Genomic DNA, 20890 nt, shown 5'->3' with positions numbered 1-20890 from the left:
CACAATACAGTATACTGTTTTATACTGTAATTACAGTACAGTAAAAAATAAATTACGCATCTACACCTTTAGCCAAATTTCATTACAATATACTGATATATTCTGACAAAAGACTTTCTCCTAGTAGTCATTTCTCACTTCTGCAAAAATACAGTACTACAAAAATAATGGCTCTAAATTTGAGTTTACTGTGTACATAGTGTAGTGAAGATACACCTGTGCTCCTTTTTATATTATCCTGAGTTTCTAATTGGTGTATCATCAGTTTTTCTACTTAATGTTTGTGTTTTTAATTGACCTGAACAGTCAACTAATCCTTGTGGTGGCAAGAAAACGATCCTCATGAACTGGAAATTAAGAAACACCGTGCATATTGCATCTTGGAAGAACTTACTAATAGATTGTGTCTCCATGGAAAACCTGTCCACTTCATCCAAAACAATAAACTATACTTACACACCTCTTGGTCATTTATAATCACCTTCCTATATTCATGAATCCGCTGTACTTCTTTAACTGGAAACTAACCATAACTACATAATTATCTCCTTCCATGGATGGGAAGAGGAAACAACACTGATCAATATTGAACCTAGTTAAATACATGCATAGATTCGGGAACCCTTCGGCATTCCTTCACCCCGGATTTCTTGCCTTGGGCTGCTTCTGCATTGCATGCCTTGTTTTTTAATGCATCACGTATTAGTCGAGACACATAAACATTAAAAGGTATTAAAAAAACAGGGTAAGTGTGGCATGTGTGTGGTGGCCTGGGATAGATCTTGGTCCCCGTGCTCCGCTTAATCTCTCCACAATGTCCCGTTGTGGCATGACGTGCAGGGGACCAACTTATGCCATGACCACGGAGGGATCAGAGGCAGCCTTAGATTATTGAAATTTCCTTGTTTGCATAAATGGATAAATGTGTGCTAATAGGGTTTATATTGCGATGCTTGAGTTAATTATATTGTGTTTTCTGAATGAGAACATGGTTAAACCTGTGTAAAATTAAGGTATTTTTGCAGCAACATTAAAAAAGCTGAAATGGATGAAAACAGGTTTTAGACCTTTCACTAAAAGTTTGTTTTGAGAACTGAATGAATGGGTTGGGAGTTTGTGTCAGCAGAATCAGTAATAGTGTTTGCAATTGAGAAAAAAAACCCTGTCCATTTTCTTTGATTTAATAAAAATAATTAATCTTGATTTCCTGCCCAATCTTTTGGCTTCTCTTTAGTGAAGGCTGGACACTAAAGATGGACACTGGAAATTGGAATGATAAAAAAAGGAATTGTTTAATATATACAAACTACACAAGCATGCAACACAGCTCCAAGTTTAACTTTACAGGGAGGAACAGTCAAGATAAAACATTTGTTTTAAAGTATGCCATACTTCAAATGGTTTAGATAAGTAAATAAATGACTCAGGATCAAACTCATGTACATTCTGCTTTATTAAAAGTGTATCCCCCAAAAAACATTACAAAGCCGATGTACAAAATAAAATAGAAGGCAATATCTTCTATTTGGAAGCATCAAAGAAGAATGACACTTCAAAAGGCAGGTAAAACGTTTGACACAAACATAATAAAATGACATTAACCCTTTTGGATCAAATCATCCCTCTTTAAAACTGCAGATGTAATTTTAATGAAGAATTTCACAGCTCATCAATATAAAATATTTAAAGGAATGAGAAAAAAAAAAAAAAATTATAAAAAAGTTAAAACTCTTGTGTAGATTATGGCAGACCAGCCGCTAATATGCTACCAAGGAGAGTTCGATCCTTCAACGCGTTTTCCACATCTCGCTCTTCAATCTTCAGGGAGATCTAGGAAAGAAAAAAATTGAAATTGTAACGAATTGAAGTATTGATTACTTTATGATTCGAAAACCATACTATTCATAAATACTTACTTTAATCAACCGAGCTTCTTTGGCTTTTTTGAGAATGAGGATTCCTCTGCTTTCCAGCAGACCGCAGAGAGACAGACACTCCGTCTGTCCGACTCCTCCAACCTGCCTCTGCTTGCACAGCTTACTGTACACTTCACACAGCTGGAGAAACAAAGCAGTCCCAGAATAAACCAACACTTCTTCAATGTAGTCTGAACATTTACACTTAAAGGGTTAGTTCACCCAAAAAATATCATGGCACTTAAAAAAAAAAAAAAACTCACTCCCATTATAAAGCTCCAAAGAGTGCATCCATCCATCATAAAAGCAATCCATACGGCTCCAGGGGGTTAATTCCACTCTCTCCACTCTAAACTCCACTCTCTCGTTAGCACACAGACAGACGTTACCGGAAGCTAGTGATTACAGTTCATAAAGCAATGCGTTTTTGAATGAAAAATATCCATAATTATAACTTTGTTTCAGAAGGCCTTTATTAACCCCCCGGAGCAGTATGGATTACTTTTACGATGGATGTACTTTTTTGGGGATAAAAAAAAAAAAAAAAAGGTACCATTCACTCCCATGATATTTGTAATATAACTCCGATTGTGTTTGGCTGAAAGATAAAAATCATACACCTAGGATGGTTTGGGGGTGAGAATATTATGGGATTATTTAAATTTTTGGGTGAACTTTCAGTTATGGTGTTTGGAAACAATTGATCAAACTTTGACTCACCTTGCCCAACTGGACCTCTTTGCACTTGCCGTTACGGATGATCAGAAGCAAACAGCAGACCAGAAGTTTCTGCTGCAAAGGGAAACTCTCACCGTCCCTACTGCTGGCAGCCATGCGGTCACCATACACCTCAGACAAAACACGTGCCACTTGAGGAACGCTTACCCGCGACACTGCAACAAGAGTCCAGACAAATCCCTTGTTATTTCATTTTCTTTCTAAATAATGCTGGAATGATTATCACTAGTGCTGTGAGAAACTAAGCTTGAGCCAATCAACTGAACCATATGCTTCACAAAATGATTCAGTTTCGAAGGGCTCGAAACGAGATAGGTTGGTGACGTCTGGTGGTCAGAACGGTGTAAATGCAGCAAAACCTATTGCAAATGTTTTATTGAAAGTGTAAATCTATTAAATGCTTAAAACAAAAACCTGAAGTGTCTTTGCGTGTTATTAAATTGTGGGGTTCGCTTTGTTTTATGGAGAACTTGGTTAATCAGGCCGATGAGAGACTTAACTACAATGGTATATATATATATATATATATATATATATATATATATATATATATATATCATTAAAATTTCAACAAATGTATAGAAAAAAATTCAAAATCAGGCAAAACCCATATAGACACTGGTGTGAAGCATGGGAATTTTAAAACATTTGACGTAAAGAAGCCTCGTTGACTGAACTCATGTAATTTTGACAGTTTGATACACACTCCGGACAGTGGTTCAAAACAAATAATTCGCAAAGGTTTCGAAGCTTCATGAAGCAGTGTTTTGAAAACGCCCATCACTAATTATTACATTGTAACAATGTATCTGAGCTATACGGCAATAAGACATTTAGCCTAATTTGGTAATATTTGTATAATAAGATACAATCTACTGTATTTCGCAGAATATAAATTGCTTCTATTATCTAAAAAGTCTCACGACTTATGTTTTGTGGGCTTGACGTTGATTGCATACAAGTTGCTTTGGAATATATTAGGGCTGTGAATCTTTGGGTAGGCAGCGAATCGATTCACGATTCATAGGTTTTCAATTTGATTCAAGAACGATTTTTGCAAATTCAGAAAGATTCGATGCGATTCACATTAAAGTTCGATGCGATTCGATTAATTCGATTCTACATTTTTTCTACGCATTCATAGGATTATTTAAATGCTTCCCCCAATGGGTCTAAGTCAGGGTGTGAATTACACAGTGGTCTTCGGGGGTCAGAGAGTGGGGACAAAAAAACAACAACAACATTTTGTCTATTGTTAATGTTAGTTCATGCTAGTTTTTAATTAATGTATTATTATAAAAAATATTTCCAAAGCCTATAAATTAGCATTTGTAGAAATGTAAGCCAAGATTTAAAAAGCATGATGAACTAACAATACTTTTAAAGCCTAACTATTTTGTAGGATATGTTAATAGATACACAACCTTAAAGTGTTCCTGGTACATCCTTCCATTGTGAGACTAAAAATACCATGAACTTTCCCACTAAACCTTAACTAACTTTCCTCATGGAATAGTAAGTATTCCTCATGGAATACTCTTTGTTCTCTTTATAGGCTACTGAACATTTTCCTGATTCTGAGAGAAAACGCGCCGGGTGTCTACTTTTGCTATAGGCTAGTAACGATTACGAATGCAACTTTAATCCGCATCTGATTGATGGATAAACCACGCGCTCTAATTTCAGTGTAATTAATATTGTAGTTATTTCAGCAGTTTCCTTCGTACATTCAGTTTAATGACATAAAGTTAAATTTCATTCATGATTCATAGGAAGCGTGTGTATTTTAGGTCTATTTGCATCTGCTCTTTCCATGTAATAAATGCGCACCTTGAATAAGTGGGGTTTTACTTCAGCGGCTCAGGACGGGTATGACCCATTTCCGTAAAACTTCAGTATCTTATCTTAAAGAAAATAACGGCGACGTTTCCACGCAACGAACGCGTTGTTTCATAGCAGTGCCCGCGCAATGACATGGCAGCTTTATCAATGGCTTGAGCGGTTTGATTCAAGACTTGCTTTCTCGATAGAAAGCCGTCACCTGCTCATGTGAACATCAGTGGCTGTCCTGAGGAGAGCTCAAAAATGGACTGCTCAAAAATCTGTAGATGAGAGCTATATGGGGCCGAGCGCGAGCGAAATCCAGTGAAAGATGGTAAAGAGTGCAGCGAGTATCTGTGAAGGTGGGAGGACGCCAAATGACGTCGCAAAAGTAACGCCTCCATTAATTCACGCATGTAGTCATTTAATGTTTACATATTGTAAAGCACTGAATCGCAAATTATTCGATTCTTAGCATTTTAAATCGATTATTGACCGAAATAAACGATTCACGATTCAAAATACATGTTTCAAGATCGATGCATATGCATCGTCAGGATTTGTAATCGATGCATCGAGAAAACGAGTGAATCGTTACACCCCTAGAATATATGCAAAGTGTGCATAATTGGCTTTTTTTTAAAAGCACATTTCCTACAAAATATCCTTAGTTTTCCCATTCTGTTCTGAATACAGTTCTGCTGTGTATTTAAGGATTTGTTTTGGAGAGAGGGGATCAAAAACTGTTTGATGTCTGTAAACATTTATTTACCAGTGTTTTATATCATTTCTGAATATAACTACTTGTGACTAGATCTAGTTAATATGACTAGATGCGACTTGTGTTTTTCTTCCTTTCAACAATGCTTATAGTCTGGTGCGACTTATTTTCCACTACATCTTGTACAGTAATTCCTACCTTTAGGGCTGATTGCCGATTCGGATGTTGTTTTAGACCTGTCATCCGCTTCCACAATCTCCACGGCCCTCCTGAAGGATAGATACAGATATGTGAGAACCTCACAAAACTAACCATCGCACTTGTGCTGGAGATTTAGCAGGAGAGCTTGTTCTCTTACCTGCAGATGTCAAGTGCTTTGCGAGCATCTCCTGACACCGCTGAGACTTTCCTGGCACAGAACTGAACAGCCGCGGCATCCAGAACACCTTCACCTGATACCTAAACGCACAAACACGCCAATGTATTATTACTTCCGAATGTGAGACTGGATAAGAGCAAGTAACAAAATATGCAAGTAGGCATACTTGTGTGAGCCGGTCTTGGACGATTGCAGTGAGCTCCTCACGACTGTAGGGAGGAAAGTTGAGCAGTTTGGGTCTGCAATGTGGTTTTGCCTGGAGTCTAGGCAGGATACGGTCCGTCAGGTCCAATGCATTAGCAATACCTAAGGGGTCAAAGTTCAAATGTCAGCAGACATTCAGTACGATCCACTTTGTAAAAAAGAACATTAGCAGAAATCAAGTCAGTCATTAAAGATGCAGTAAGTGATTTGAGAAACGCTGTTGAAAATGGATCGGACCAACGGCTGCAAGTATGACAACATGCAACCAATCAGCAGAAGGGGCGTTTACACATGATGTGGGGGAAGATAGAGTGAGCTAGATGGAGGTTTGAAGAAGACTATAGAAAGAGAGATGGTTGAAAGACATTCCAAAAGAGAAAAAGAAGAATTATGATCAGGTAAGAGCTTTAAGCTGCGTTCACATTACAAGCGACTTTGCCGCTGCATGTTGGCAGTCGCTGACAGTGAAGTCGCCAGTGGGCGTTCCCACTTCTGGTTGCCTAGTAATGTTTGTGAGTGACGTTCACAGATGTTACTCCATGCTGTAGAACAAATCCGTTTTCTTGCCGCTACAAACAAACATTTTGGAAGGAAAAAAGTCTCCCGAAAGTCGCTCTTCATTTGCATGAAGTTCAACAGATCTCAACTTTATCGAGTTGCTGGACACGCCCCATCCAGTCACCAACAGTCGCTGTCGCCGGAAATCGTCCTCTCTCCATTGAAATTAATGGTATCGTGTCGCTTGTAGTGTGAACGCAGCTTTAGGAGCCACAGTAACTTTTGCTTGTATGTACTCTTGTGTACTGCATTTACATTTTTTGTTCTTCCTTGTCATTCGTTCATCACCTTCTCTTTTTTTTGGTGAACTATTATTTTGCTTTGCTTCAGCTATGATAAAAAGACATTTCGGGGGCGGAACAATGAAGGGAGGGTGTGTTTGTTTGGGTTGATTTCAAATATCAACACGGTTTCTCAGAAATCACTTACTGCACCTTTAATGTCCACAAATTTGTTATAACAATCTTACCAATGAGACAAACACGAGATTTGGGAAGGTAAGGCCACTCAAAGATCGTGTAGAGAACCTCCTGAGACTTGCTGTCCAACTGGTCCATCTCATCGAGAACCAAAAGCCTGTTGCACATACAAAAAAAACCCCACCACAATAAGATTTAAATCAGACGAATAAGACCGACAAACTGGGCTAAAAACCTGAAGCAATTCATGCAAATTAGGATGAGCGATGCACTTTCTGAATGCGAGCTGACTTACACAGTGGACCCAGAGCTGGTCAGGTGTTTCTCCAGCCGAGCCTCGCTGTTTCCCTTGGGAACCCCCAGTCTCTCTCCCAGCAATGGAAAGATGGCATGAGAGCTGCGCAAATTCATACAGTTGATAAGCACAGTCTGAACTCCTTTCAACAGAGCCTGGAAACAGAAGAGATGTCAGATGACTTCAAAAACAAATTCTTAAATAAACAAGCACAGTTGTTTCTTGCTTTAATTTCATGTTTCCACAATTTCACCTATCAGACAGACATTGCTCTGCTTTGTAAAATTAAACCAGATAAACACTACCATTCAAACTTATTTTTTTGTTCTTAAAATTTAGAATTACTTCTTATTCCTTATGTAACTTATTCCTGTGTTGGCAAACCTAAATTTTCAGCATCGTTACTCCAGTCTTCAGTGTCACATGACCCAGAAATCAATCTAATTTGCTGATTTGCTGTTCAAGAAAAATGTCTTATTATTCAATCAATAAACGCGTGTTTCCCCCCAATGCTCTTTAATGAGTAGAAAGTTCAAAAGAACAGCATTTAATAGAAATGTAGGTCTTTTGATCAATTTAATGCATCCTTGCTGAATATAAGTTAATTTCTTCCAAAGCATTCTTACTGACTCCAAACTTTTGCAAGGTAGAGTATATTCAAATATATGCTTTTTGATTTGCATACGCCCATATTTTCTCTTGAGCTCACCTTTTGTTCCTGGAGGACACAGTTTAGACAAGCAGTCTTGCCTGTGCCAGGAGCTCCAGAGATATAGAGGCTGGAGGGTTTTTCTGCCACTACATGGTTCTCCAGGAAGGAGACAATGGCAGCTCTCTCTGCCTCACGAGAGAGAAGACGTTCCGGCACTGCAGTGTGAAGAGCCTGCTTTATGCTCTGATAACCTGATTCTACAGGGATAACGATATAGATCAATTATCAAGTGTCAAAAATATGTGACTTCAATTTTAATATAAATATCAAAACTTACTTTTGACAGGAAACAGTCGAGTAACGGGGACCTTTCCCTCTGTACGGGAGATCGGGTTGGTACAGGGGGTCTCATGCAGCCGTTTTGGCGATGGACGAGAAATAGGAGACAGGGGAATTTTCGGTGAGGACGGGGTGGGACGTGGAGGTGAGGGGAAGACTGGTGTGTTCTCATTGAAGGATAGTTTACGAGGGGAGCACAGAGGAGCGCAGCGCTGCTTAGGCGGAGAGCCAAGCATAGAAGGTAAGAGGTTACATCCGTTTTCATCACCTGAAACACAAACAAGAGCTTCATAAATAAAAGATAAAGCACACCACATTACTACAAGTACAGCAACCAAGATGGTCATTTAAAGGTGATGATTTAGACACCTGTGCGTTTCCGGGGGCTCAGGGGCAGCCGCTTAGACGGAGAGGTGTTTTTCAACACACAGTTTCCTGGAGACTGGCAGACGCCAAGTGAATCCCCCACAATTGTCTTTCTAGGGGACAGAGGGGTGGCCTGGACATCCACCGCATTCTCTGAGGAGCTTTTAGGTCGGGAACCCAACCTGGAAGACTTCCTTCTAGGGAACTGAAGGGTGGGCTGATTCTGTGAGCGAGTGCTGGGCATTTTTAGTTTAAAACCAAGAAGCAGATCTGTAAAGAAAAGCACAGTGATAACTTAGAAATCAATTATCTGCAATGCACAAAGCTTTAATAGTTTTCCATTTATTCAGTGTCAGCTTTCCCCTTTTGATTTTAGAACATCTGTTGCATCAAAACTGTACTTTGAGGAGAAAACGGTGAGGAATTTAGCAAGTAAGTGTTGTTTTTCCTGTAGACTCTGTGGTGTGGGTCATTAACAAAGACATCCGAACATAAAACCTGTTGGGGGTGTCTAGTATAATAGCATCAAGTCTTACAAAGATTTAATAATTATTTGTTCCGAATCACACTGATCAAAGATCACAAATGTTGCTTCCATTTGGCGGTTTTGACCCAACAGGCGCTTTGTGGTTCTTTATTTTGCTTACGCACACAATGCTTCCTATCAGATCTAATTCACTACTATGCAAAAATAAGTACAATTTACAAATTAAAAAGGTTTGTTTGTTGCATATCAAAACACGTGCAGATATCCTACAAATACTGTAAACTGAATGCAAATGGTTTCGGTCGTGGGTCATTTGGCGCCAAGCTGTTTGTTCAAGCGCTGAACATCACTGAATAAAAATAGTTTATTTAAATAGACTACAACAAATTCTTAAGGACTAAAGAATCAACATATTGAATGTCTTACCTGATTAAAAGTGTATTAACAATCGCTGTAATAATTTTCACTTGTAAGCCTCAATGCTCGTCACCACACTAGCCCGCCGTCAAACTAGCGCCAAATGTGTTGTTGTGAACTCCTCCTCTAAACAGCTGAGGCGCCGGTGTGTGACGTTGTTCCATGACAACCCATTTCATTGGCTGTCCAAGTCCCTCTTGTTTTAAGAAACCAATAGAATTCTTCTTAGTCCCTTCCCCCACTGACTTGACTGTAAAGGCGCGTATTGTATCTTTGTTGGTATTTTGGCGGAAAGAATTTCCCGGGAAATATTAAGAAGGGTTTAAACTGCAGTTTTGAAATGTTGCATAAAGAGAAGGCAAGTATTTCACCATCATATTTTTACACTCTTATAAATTTGTTTTTAACTCATGCTGGTATTTTACCATTTTGTATCTTTTTATCGAATTTACTCATCTCAAAAAACCTTAAAAGGTTGGACGTCTGAGTGTCATTAACATTTTGTAAACAACTGTTCTCTCTTTAGCATATTTTAGTTTCCAACCAGATAAATGACCTTAAAATTATTCCTGGAGAACTGCGGAAGACGCATGAGTTGCATCAAGGCATTATGGGATTGACTGCCACAGGGCAGGCTTGCATTCTTCAGTGACGGAGCATCTGAAACAACCACAATTTTCTATTTGAATTTTTTGTTGCTTAAGCTAACCTCCACTTGCTAACCAACTGGGCCGAGGATGGTCAGATTTATATACAATATATATATTTCAGTAAAAATAGAAAAGATTTGTATATTAGAAATGTGACCGTTTCAAATATGTATTTTATGGGTATTATAAGGTTTAATTTTTTTTTTCTTGACCATAGAACGGTTAACTATTTATTAAGATTGACATTTTATCTGAAGTTATAGGCTACATTTCTTCATTATCATAGCATGGTGAAACAACCCCTTTCATTGAGAATATGGGCCGCCTATATAGTGTAATTCAGCTGTATTTCTTTGACTGGGATTCTGTTTGATTTGACATTCATGAATAAATGATTCAACTGAACTGTCAAGATATCTCATATAGTGTTTTAGCCTACATGAAGGGCAGTTTTTCTGGATGGCCTCTTTTCAAGATTTATAAATGTGTGCAATAAAAACTAATGTCTTTATTTATTTCCCTGAATAATAGTCAAGTCACTTATAACGCTTTGGACAAAACATTGTATCAATGCAACTTTACAGTGATAACAGGGAAATCTGTTCAGTGCTGATTCAGAACTGAAAGTCAGTTCAGTGTTGATTGTAAAGATCAATGATTCAACTTTTAATAAACAATGATGTCATCGTCCAGCTCAGTTCAGTTCTCATACAACAGCGTCAGTACAGTAGCCTACAATACATAATCATCCTGCACATGCTAAAAATATCTCTCTCTATATATATACATAATACATTTTTAAATTATAACTAGCGTAGCCAGAAAAGAGACTCTGAGTGTGCATCAGAAAAATTTGTGATCACATTAATCTGACAATAAATGTGGCACGCAAAAAACCCTGTAGGCCCTATCACTAACATTACAGAAAAGACTGGTCTGATATGGTTTTATGGTCATGAGGCCACATAACCATAAAACTATATCAAATATCTCAGGGCTCAACATTAAGCCTTTTCATGTGCTTGTCCTTTGGAGAAGCTAATCGGTCATTCACTTGTCTGTGTTAAAAAATGTGCTTGTCCCTATATGATTTCTTTTTATGGTGTTGTAAATATAATTTATTCTGAAGCAAAAATATCATCATTGTTCAGGCAGCTTTTTTGACATATTCAAATCTGCATGTTTATGACATTTTAAACTTTATAAAATGTTTTTTTTTCCTAATCATTTTAGATAGGCTATATGCTTCATCTTTCACTTTAAATTCAAAAATTTGATCAATAAATTAAATTAGAATAATAAGACAATATAGGGCTGTTACCAGTCAAATTAAATAGTTTACACTGAAAAATTACAACTGCATTAAATAATGTTATGAGATTGTTTTAAATATTTTATTTTAATATACAAAAAAAGAAATGTTGGAAAGAATGATACTTTTAAACACGAAACTAAACCACCAGTAGAGGGAGGCAGGCGATCGTTAAGTGTTGCTGTGAGATGCGCTATGGTCCTGCTGTGATCTTTGTTTGGAACTATTTCGACTGCTGAAATAGTACAAAAACAGTCAATCTAAGTGACTTACTATGAATTACTTGTTTATTGAACATATGAAATATTGATCATGAAAGGTGTCACATTTTAAATCGTGATTGTATTCTGTACTTCTGGTTTTTGATTTTGACAGTTGCTTAACTGTATCATATGTTATAAATATAAAAACTCCACATTTTTACCGCATGTTAACTGAGTTTCTTTGTGTGTGCTGCGCTCATTTGTTTCAATTTCTCCTCATGAGGCTGCGCGAGCCACAACAGCACAACCTTACTGTCAGCACATTATATCAATATTCACTATCAATCGTCACTTACACTAAATGAATGCAGAATCATTCTCTTGTTTGGTGATTTTTTGTTATTGGCGTTTTAATCAGGCTAATTGAGTTCTCGTTCAAACAGCAGCAACGAGAGACTTGTATGTCCATCAAGCCGACGTTGAAAAAGGTTTAGTCAACGATTCTCTATTGTTTAGATTAAAATGCACGGCAAAAGTCTCCCAAGATGCTGGGGTCACACTCACAGTCAGTGGCTGTCCGAACGTCGGCAGATTCTTTTGAAAATAATTTTTTAACGAAAATAATTTAAAATTTAAATTACATTTTAAATGAACCAATATTGTACGTGAACAACAATGGCCCAAGTTTCGATTTTTTTTTTTAATTAAGACTAAAAAATAATTCTGCATCTATTTTTAGGTGGCTAACTTATAGCCTACGCCTTACATAAATGTAAAAAAAAATTTAATGTTAAAAAAATAAACATTAAACAGTAACATGCACAGTAAATGCAGCTGCAGTCACAACCTTAGGCCAGTGCCAATCTCTCTACGGCACTGCCTTAGGCTAAACCTTGCAGAATCTGCACAATGTTAGTAATTTTAACAAGATCATAAAAATGTGCGTGTGTGTGAAAAAATGACAATAACTCCGATTAACAGTACACATTTCCATACATCAAAATATAAATGCTGATATGTTTGTACCAATTATTATATATAATGAATAATCAAAATATATAAATATTCTTCTATATATATATATATATATATTTAAAAGAATTCCCCCGTGTGGATTTAATGAATGAATGTGCAGTAACCCACTTGTTCGTGTAATGTAAAAGGGATGCAATGTCTATCAGCGAAAAAGTTCAGAACAAGCCTTGCCTCGGTTGCGAATTAACATCGATGACGTCATAATGAAGCCTCGTCATGCGCGTGGAACTTTACAACAGTTAGAAAAGGCGCTTCACTATGCTGTTTTCTCACTGTTAATTCTGCAGTTTTCTAAGTGCAATTATTATGCTCTTAAAAGAAAAATGAGTTCTGGCAGCGCTCAGGTGTACGAGTCCCATCAAATTACACCCCCAACGCCCAGCACTAATGCAACGGAGTACTATCAGTCTGTTACTGTTGGTGGGGGGAATGAGATGGCGAAGAGAAAAAGAAGGAAGGAGACTTTTGACGAGGGGCCGGAGAGAAAGAGGAGGAGGAAGGAGAGTTTTGATGAGGGGTCGGAGAGAAAGAGGAGGAGGAAGGAGAGTTTTGACGAGGGGCCGGAGAGAAAGAGGAGGAGGAAGGAGAGTTTTGACGAGGGGCCAGAGAGAAAGAGGAGGAGGAAGGAGAGTTTTGACGAGGGGCCGGAGAGAAAGAGGATAAGGAAGGAGAGTTTGGATGAGGGGTCAGAGAGAAAGAGGAGGAGGAAGGAGAGTTTTGACGAGGGGCCAGAGAGAAAGAGGATAAGGAAGGAGAGTTTTGACGAGGGGCCAGAGAGAAAGAGGAGGAGGAAGGAGAGTTTTGACGAGGGGCCGGAGAGAAAGAGGATAAGGAAGGAGAGTTTTGACGAGGGGCCGGAGAGAAAGAGGAGGAGGAAGGAGAGTTTTAACGAGGGGCCGGAGAGAAAGAGGACAAGGAAGGAGAGTTTTGACGAGGGGCCGGAGAGAAAGAGGATAAGGAAGGAGACTTTTGACGAGGGGCCGGAGAGAAAGAGGAGGAGGAAGGAGAGTTTTGACGAGGGGCCGGAGAGAAAGAGGAGAAGGAAGGAGAGTTTTGACGAGGGGCCGGAGAGAAAGAGGAGGAGGAAGGAGAGTTTTGACGAGGGGCCGGAGAGAAAGAGGAGTAGGAAAGAGAGTTTTGACGAGGGGCCGGAGAGAAAGAGGAGGAGGAAGGAGAGTTTTGACGAGGGGCCGGAGAGAAAGAGAAGAAGGAAGGAGAGTTTTGACGAGGGGCCGGAGAGAAAGAGGAGGAGGAAGGAGAGTTTTAATGAGGAGCAGGAGAGTAAGAAGATGAGGGAAGAGAATTTTGATGAGAGGTCGGAGAGAATGATAAGGAGGAAGAAGAGTTTTGATGAGAAACAGGAGAGAAAGAAGAGGAGGAATAAGAGTTTTGATGAGGAGCAGGAGAGAAAGAAGAGGAGGAATAAGAGTTTTGATGAGGAGCAGGAGAGAAAGAAGAGGAGGAATAAGAGTTTTGATGAGGAGCAGGAGAGAAACAAGAGGAGGAAAGAGAGATTTGATGAGGGGCAGGAGAGAAAGAGGAGGAGGAAGGAGAGTTTTAACGAGAGGTCAGATGGAAAGAGGAGGAGGAATAAGAGTGTTGATGAGGAGCAGGTGAGAATGAACAGGAGGGAAACGAGATTTGATGAGGGGCAGGAGAGGAAGAGGAGGAGGAATGAGCACTTTGATGAGGAGCAAAAGAAAAAGAGGAGGAGTGAGAGCTTTGCTTATGAGCAGGAGAGAAAGAGGAAGAAGGAGGATAGTTTTAAGAAGCTGCCATCTCTTAACTTCTTCAGGCCAGGTCAGGGTCAGCAAGTGGAGGACCAGTCTGAAGTCCTTACCTCTAAACATCTGCAAGTTCAAACCCCTATAGCTCAAGTCCACCACAGACCAGTCAATCCAGCATCAGTTGGTAACAAAGTGGATTTGACAGTTGAGGGTGAGTTTACTGCTATAATCTCAAAGATTACACACTTTTCAGTGATAAAGTTTCATGTTAATTTACAGGGGTAAATTGTAGCATTGCCATTGTAGCAAAAAATAAAGCATGACCCTAGAGTCATCACAGTTTAACACACACACACACACACACACACACACACACACACACACACACACACACACACACACACACACACACACACACACACACACACACACACACACACACACACACACACACACACACACATAAGCAGTGTTTCCTGTGCTGTTTTTAAGCATTGACACTTCAGTGTGAAAAAAAATGTCATTTAAACTTGTGATTTATATATCATCCAGATAGCCTGTAAAATAATAAATGAACCTGTCTTCTCTGTGTATGTAGTAAAGATAGACATAATTTTACTGGCTCAGAGTCACTTTTTCAACTTTTTGATGTGTTTAATATACAGTATAATGATTTGGTGCCCTGGATATAGACATTTTGTTTTTCATTTTTTCTTATTTTTTAAACAGTATAGATGATTTTTTGTGTTAATCCTGCTGATTTCCATATTCATTAATCTAAATGTGTATGACAGCCAGCCCATAGATATATAAGAATTATGCATGGATGCTTGCTTTGGTTTTGCCACCGCTCATAGTCCTCATGCCACGCTATAAATCATTTTTTAACTATTAATTATGTATCTTTTCATAGAGGACATTTTGAGCCAATATGAAATCAGCAGAATGCTTGGCCAGGGAAGATTGGCCACTGTCTACGAAGGGAGGCGCCTGGAGGACGGGCTTGAGGTGGCGGTGAAAATTTCCAGAAAGCCGAGGAACATGGAATACATCACCATTGTAAGTAGGCTACACTTGCTATGTTTTTTCACATTGACATAAACTTAAAACATGCAAACAATATGGATATGGACTAAAAGCACCTTCATCTAACAATCATAAAAATGATCTTTCTTCTAGCCTGGTCATCCCTCACCCATTCCAATAGAGGTAGGTCTATTAATTCTTGTTAATAAGGGCCCCAACACTCCAGAGATCATTCAGCTGCTGGACTGGCAAGACCAGCTTGACCGCTACATCATGGTCTTGGAACGCCCCTCACCTTACGAAGATCTGATCGATTTTTTGAATCGTCACGAAGACACCTTTAGTGAGGACATAGCAAAGTTTATAATGCTGCAGGCACTGTGCGCCGCTTACACATGCTGTGTTCGTGGAGTGCTTCACTGCAACATTAAGATGGAGAATCTGCTGATCAATCCAGAAACATTCAAGGTCAAACTGATTGACATTGGATGTTGGGATCTCCTGAAGGAATCTGCTTATGATCGATTCTGTGGTATGTATTAAGACTCAAACCTGTAGTTTAGGACTTCAAATCTAAAGTATATCCTAACCAGACAAGACACGCTAAAGGGACTTGTAGTTTTCTCTTTAAAGAGATTGTTCACCTAAAATTGAAAATTCTGTCATAATTTACTCACCCTTATGTTGTTCCAAACCTGTACAAAAGAAGATATTTTGAAGAATGTTGGTAACCAGACACCTGACGGTAGCCATTGATTGACATGACATCCATAGTATTTTTTTCACTATGGAAGTCAAAAGCTACCGTCAGCTGTCTGGTTACCAACACTCTTCAAAATATCATCTTTTGTGTTCAACAGAAGAAAAAAACTCTTACAGGATTAACATAAGGGTGAGTAAATGATGACAGAATTTTCATTTTTGGGTGAACTAACCTATTGTCAGTGGAAACTTCTTGTCTTGCACCTGGTTTGGAAATGTCAACAGTCCTAAATTGATGCACCATTGTTTTTGAATCAAATACTGTAAAAAAAAAATTTATTTTTTGCATGCTAATGGACACATCGAAAACATGCAGTAGTATTTCAAGCTTACTCATCAGACAAAATGTCTTTCTTTCCGGCACAGATGATTATTGCCCACCTGAGTTCAAAACTGAGGGCAGGTACCATGGGAAACCTGCAACTGTGTGGTCACTGGGAATTTTTCTATTCGCATTGGTGTGTAGACGATTCCCAGAAAGTAATGATCTGGAGATGATTGATGATGACATCTGGTTAGAGCCTGGCGTGTCAGAAGGTAAGATGGCAAGAAGGCCAATTGTTATTCTGAATTATACTAAACAGAACAAAGAAATGGCTTTAAAGATGATTTTGTTGATAATGCAGGAATTTTTCCGGAATTTCTGACCTTACAGATTAGCACGGTCAAATCTTACAGTGTATTATTACAAAGACTGCAGTTGTAAAGTTTAGGGTTATAATCTGACTCTCTCGTCCGTCCCCCCCCCCCCCCCCCCCCTCCTCATTGTTCCTAACAGAATGCTACCATCTGATTCGATCCCTCGTTCTGCAGGACCCAAACCGGCGGATTAGTTTGGGGGAAATAATTTTCCACAGATGGTTTAAGGTACTGAGCCTAATATCAGCTACAAATGACATTGAATGTTGAGTCTTTTTTTCTTTTTCTTTTTGCATGTTGTTTATCTGTTGTGGCATAAGAAAAAATGTGAGGTCAAATCTCTTTTTGAGTTTATGTTGACAATAACCTTGTATTTCTTTTCTTCTTTTTTTGTACCATCAGTACGACAGTGTTAGTGAGGGAAATTATAGTCGGGAGAGAAAGACTAGTTTTAAGAGGCTGGCATCTTTTCATTCCTCTGACACATTAGCCATTCAGCAAGTGCAGGACCAGACTACTGAGAGAAGCACTGATGGTAAATCAAATGTTATGAGACATGTAACTGGTTGTGTGTACTTAGCTCTGTGTTTCAAAAAAACATTTTTTGTTCCTAGAATCATGTGTCATTAATTATCATAAGAAAAAATCCACACCTTCACACGTTATTTCAAAACACAATTAATTGAAGTATAATTAAGGGCAGGATCAGATTTGCATTCCATTACTTCTGTTCAATCTTTAAACACAGATGAAAACACATGGACAACTGTTACCACCAGCAAGAAGAGAAAACGGAGTTCTCACAGCTTTGAAATGTACGACTGGCATCAAAGTACACCAACCACGTATGAGTGGCCTGAGAGAAAGAGAAGGAGGACGAATAGTGTTGAGATGGTGTCCGCGCTCTCTTTCTGTGACCCGAAAGGCAGCTCAGTTCAGGGTCAGGCTCAGCATATAGAGAATGAGGCTGCTGTGCCTATATACGAGAGACATGCTGAAGGTAAATCAGATAACCTCGCCATTACAATCTGTAACTGTTTTTTTGCTCTGTACATCAAAAATTTGACATAATCTTTCAGGTACAAATGAGTATCCATTAATGTAAGCTTAATTAACCCTAAGCATAATCATGAATGCCCCTAACTGAAGAATCATCATAATGTGTGAGTATGAAGGATTCCATTATTATTTAATTGAATCATGATTTTGGATATTATTTCCTGCATTATATCAAAATATAGAGGAAGATAGTTTTCAGGAGCCTCATTTCTTTGGCCTTGAAGTCCAGCCGCCTGCAAATCCGCAAAACATTTTGAGCCGGTATCAATTTGGCAGAATACTTGGTCAGGGAGGATTCGGCACTGTCTATGAAGGGAGACGCCTGGAGGATGGCCTTGAGGTATCATTATTTTACATACAATATTAGTGTATATTATGTCCACTTTTGGTGCACTTGTTTTGACAAATGTTTTGTTTTGTTGGTCAGGTGGCAGTAAAAATTGCCAGAAAGCCGAGGAATATGGTGTACATTGCCATTGTAAGTAGACTACTCTTTCTATGTTTTTTCACATTTTTAAATTTAAAACATGCAAACAATTTGTTCAAGACTGGGCTAAATCTTTATTTGGGAAAGCACCCCCATCCAACAATCATAAAAATGATCTTTCTTCTAGCCTGGTCATCCCGCACCCCTTCCATTAGAGGTCGGCCTGTTATTCCTGGTTAATTGGGACCCTAAAGTTCCACAGATCGTTCAGCTGCTGGACTGGCAGGACCAGCCTGACTACTACATTATGGTTTTAGAGCGTCCCTCACCCTGCGCAGATCTGTGTCACTACATTAGCCTCTTTAGAGGAACTCTCAATGAATTTGTAGCACGACTTGTCATGTGGCAGGTAACGTACGCTGCTATTGTGTGCAGTGCCCGTGGAGTTCTCCACCGTGACATTAAGATGGAGAACCTGCTGATCAATCCAGAAACATTCGAGGTCAAACTGATTGACTTCGGATGCGGGGATCTCCTGAAGGAATCTGCATATAATCAATTCCATGGTATGTATTAAGACTTAAAGCTGTAGTTTAGGACTTAAACTGTAGCATATATCCTATAAATACATTTCAAGCTTACTCATCAGACACAATGTCTTTCCTTCAGGCACAGAAGATTATTGCCCCCCTGAGTTCAGAACAGAGGGCAGGTACCATGGGAATCCTGCAACTGTGTGGTCACTGGGAGTCCTCTTATTCAGAATGGTGTGTGGACACTTTCCAGAACCCATCGAACTGCTGGCAATTTATATGGGCATTTGGAATCAGCCTGGCTTGTCACACGGTAAGATGGCATTCATCTCAAAAAGATCAAACCTGAGCCAGGAATTCTGGAAGTTCTAACCTTACAGTTTAGAATCTTAAATCTTACATTATAAAGATAGCAGATGTAATGTTCAAGGTTGTAATCTGACTCTCCCATCTCTCTTTCCCTCTTATCGTTCTGCACAGAATGCTGCCATCTGATTCAGTGTCTCCTGCAGCAGGACCCAAGCCGGCGGATTGGTTTGGAGGAAATCTTGCCCCATTCATGGTTTCATCAGTTAAATGATTATTAGGCTGCATAGATTAGGTCATTAACCCCCAATGTACTTGTTACATCATAAGAAGAATGGCATCTACGCTAATGTTATTTTTTCTGTTATTCCCGAGGTTTACTGAAGTCAGCCGGATCCGGGCCGTATCCAGATCAGATGGTGGACCTGCGCCTGGACACAACCACAACGTATCCCTGAAGTGCCAGCCTCATCAGCCCTGTGAAGGCCTCATGGACACCTCAAAAAACTCGTCTCCATACCGGCGTGATGACTTCAACCCCCAACCAGATAGATATGGATAAATATTCTGAATGTTCTGATCCAATCTGACTTCTGACCTGTAATGCTGCCTGAAACATAATTATACACTGTTGGTTCGTTGGCCAGAGGAGAACTGGCCCCCGACTGAGCCTGGTTTCTCCCAAGGTTTTTTTCTCCATTCTGTCTCCTGATGGAGTTTGGTTCCCTGCCACTGTTGCCTTGGCTTTTCGCTTGCTTAGTTGGGGACATTTAATATTCCACAATATTATTGATCTGCCTTACTTCAGGTGGACGATGACACAATTTTCTATTTTCATGTTATCACTGTGAAGCTGCTTTGATACAATCCGTAGTGTAAAAAGCGCTATATAAATAATGGTGACTTGACTTCAGGTACTGAGCCTAAGATTAGCTACTAATGTTTTTGAAGAAATATTCACATTTTGACTACCTATTTTTTGTGCATTTGTTTTTATTTTGTTTATTTATTGTGACACAATTCTGAAGTCAAATCTCTTATAAGTGTAGTATAGACAATAACCCTCATTTCTGTATTTTGTTTCAGGTCACCCTATAAGAATCAAGAAAATGTAATTAGTGCAAATGTAATAAGGAAAAGGACATTGTATTTGCACTATTTACCACCACAGTTCCAGAGTTCCCTCCAGGTCGTAGCATCATGGCTGAGCTCCATCTCATGGTCATCATGATCCCAGATGTTCCTGTCATAAGCCTAGAGGTTCCTGTGAAAGCCGTTCCTGTCACAGAGGGCCGCTTTTCAGACCGCATTGTGTTTTCTTTTGTGTCTTATTATGCTTAAATGTATAAAAACACAAAATTATGTCAAAATGCCTATACTTTGGCGAGTATCTTCGTAAAGCACAGTCTTAAATTAGTTCAAATGGTTAAAATTTTGGCAATGCCAGTAAGAATCTAAAACAAAAATCATGTGGTGAGCCCTGGTATATATAGTGAAGCCACAGTAAAATGTAAAATTCATTATAATGGGATTATGTGAAGATTATTTTAAATTCCACAAGTTAAAAGTTGTGTATTTTTAAAGTCTATTAAAATTATGGCTTTTATTTATACTGCAATGTTGAATGGCTATGATTAATGGCAAAAAATCCATTAGATCCAATAGAGACATCAAATACCAGTATCAGTACTGGTATCAGTGATACTGGCCTTCATTCATAGTGCATAGTAAATAGATGCCATTAAACATTTAAAATAAATTGTCTTTACATTGTTTCTTTATTAGTTTGTAGATTCAAAATGCAATTATTATAATACTGTATAAGAACACACTAAAAAACATTAAAGGGATAGATCACCCAAAAATGAAATTTCTGTCAGTATTTACTCACCCTCATGT

General features: G+C 38.9%; 2 protein-coding genes across 4 annotated transcripts; one reads left to right on the top strand and one right to left on the bottom strand.

Annotated features, from left to right (window-relative positions):
* Window positions 1–1435: 1435 nt before the first annotated feature.
* On the bottom strand, window positions 1436–9440 carry cdc6 (cell division cycle 6 homolog (S. cerevisiae)). Of its 2 annotated transcripts, none has more exons than XM_077202960.1 (12): window positions 9322–9440; window positions 8412–8678; window positions 8041–8310; window positions 7761–7960; window positions 7052–7206; window positions 6807–6913; window positions 5742–5881; window positions 5555–5655; window positions 5395–5465; window positions 2637–2809; window positions 1917–2057; window positions 1436–1830 (listed from the first exon to the last, which is right to left on the bottom strand). In XM_077202960.1, the coding sequence occupies exons 2-12, from the start codon at window positions 8650–8652 to the stop codon at window positions 1741–1743; spliced, it is 1689 nt and encodes a 562-aa protein (XP_077059075.1). In that variant the 5' UTR covers window positions 8653–8678; window positions 9322–9440; the 3' UTR covers window positions 1436–1740. The 2 variants fall into 2 exon arrangements, with proteins under 2 accessions (XP_077059075.1, XP_077059074.1); XM_077202959.1 differs by having other exon boundaries at window positions 8412–8695; window positions 9333–9435.
* A 7377-nt stretch (window positions 9441–16817) lies between these two features.
* Window positions 16818–19815, top strand: LOC143712072 (serine/threonine-protein kinase pim-1-like). 2 transcript variants are annotated; one of them, XM_077204290.1, is made up of 7 exons: window positions 16818–16894; window positions 17415–17666; window positions 17908–18065; window positions 18153–18203; window positions 18340–18718; window positions 18822–18998; window positions 19166–19815. In XM_077204290.1, the coding sequence occupies exons 2-7, from the start codon at window positions 17480–17482 to the stop codon at window positions 19270–19272; spliced, it is 1059 nt and encodes a 352-aa protein (XP_077060405.1). In that variant the 5' UTR covers window positions 16818–16894; window positions 17415–17479; the 3' UTR covers window positions 19273–19815. The 2 variants fall into 2 exon arrangements, with proteins under 2 accessions (XP_077060405.1, XP_077060406.1); XM_077204291.1 differs by lacking the exon at window positions 16818–16894 and adding an exon at window positions 17162–17201.
* The last annotated feature ends 1075 nt before the right edge of the window (window positions 19816–20890 follow it).

Source organism: Siphateles boraxobius, unplaced genomic scaffold (genome assembly GCF_051911475.1).
Source record: "Siphateles boraxobius isolate OS27281-9 unplaced genomic scaffold, OSU_SipBor_1 5, whole genome shotgun sequence".
NCBI lineage: Eukaryota > Metazoa > Chordata > Actinopteri > Cypriniformes > Leuciscidae > Siphateles > Siphateles boraxobius.
Note: the sequence above shows the minus strand (reverse complement) of the source record. Positions and strands in the feature narration are given on the sequence as shown.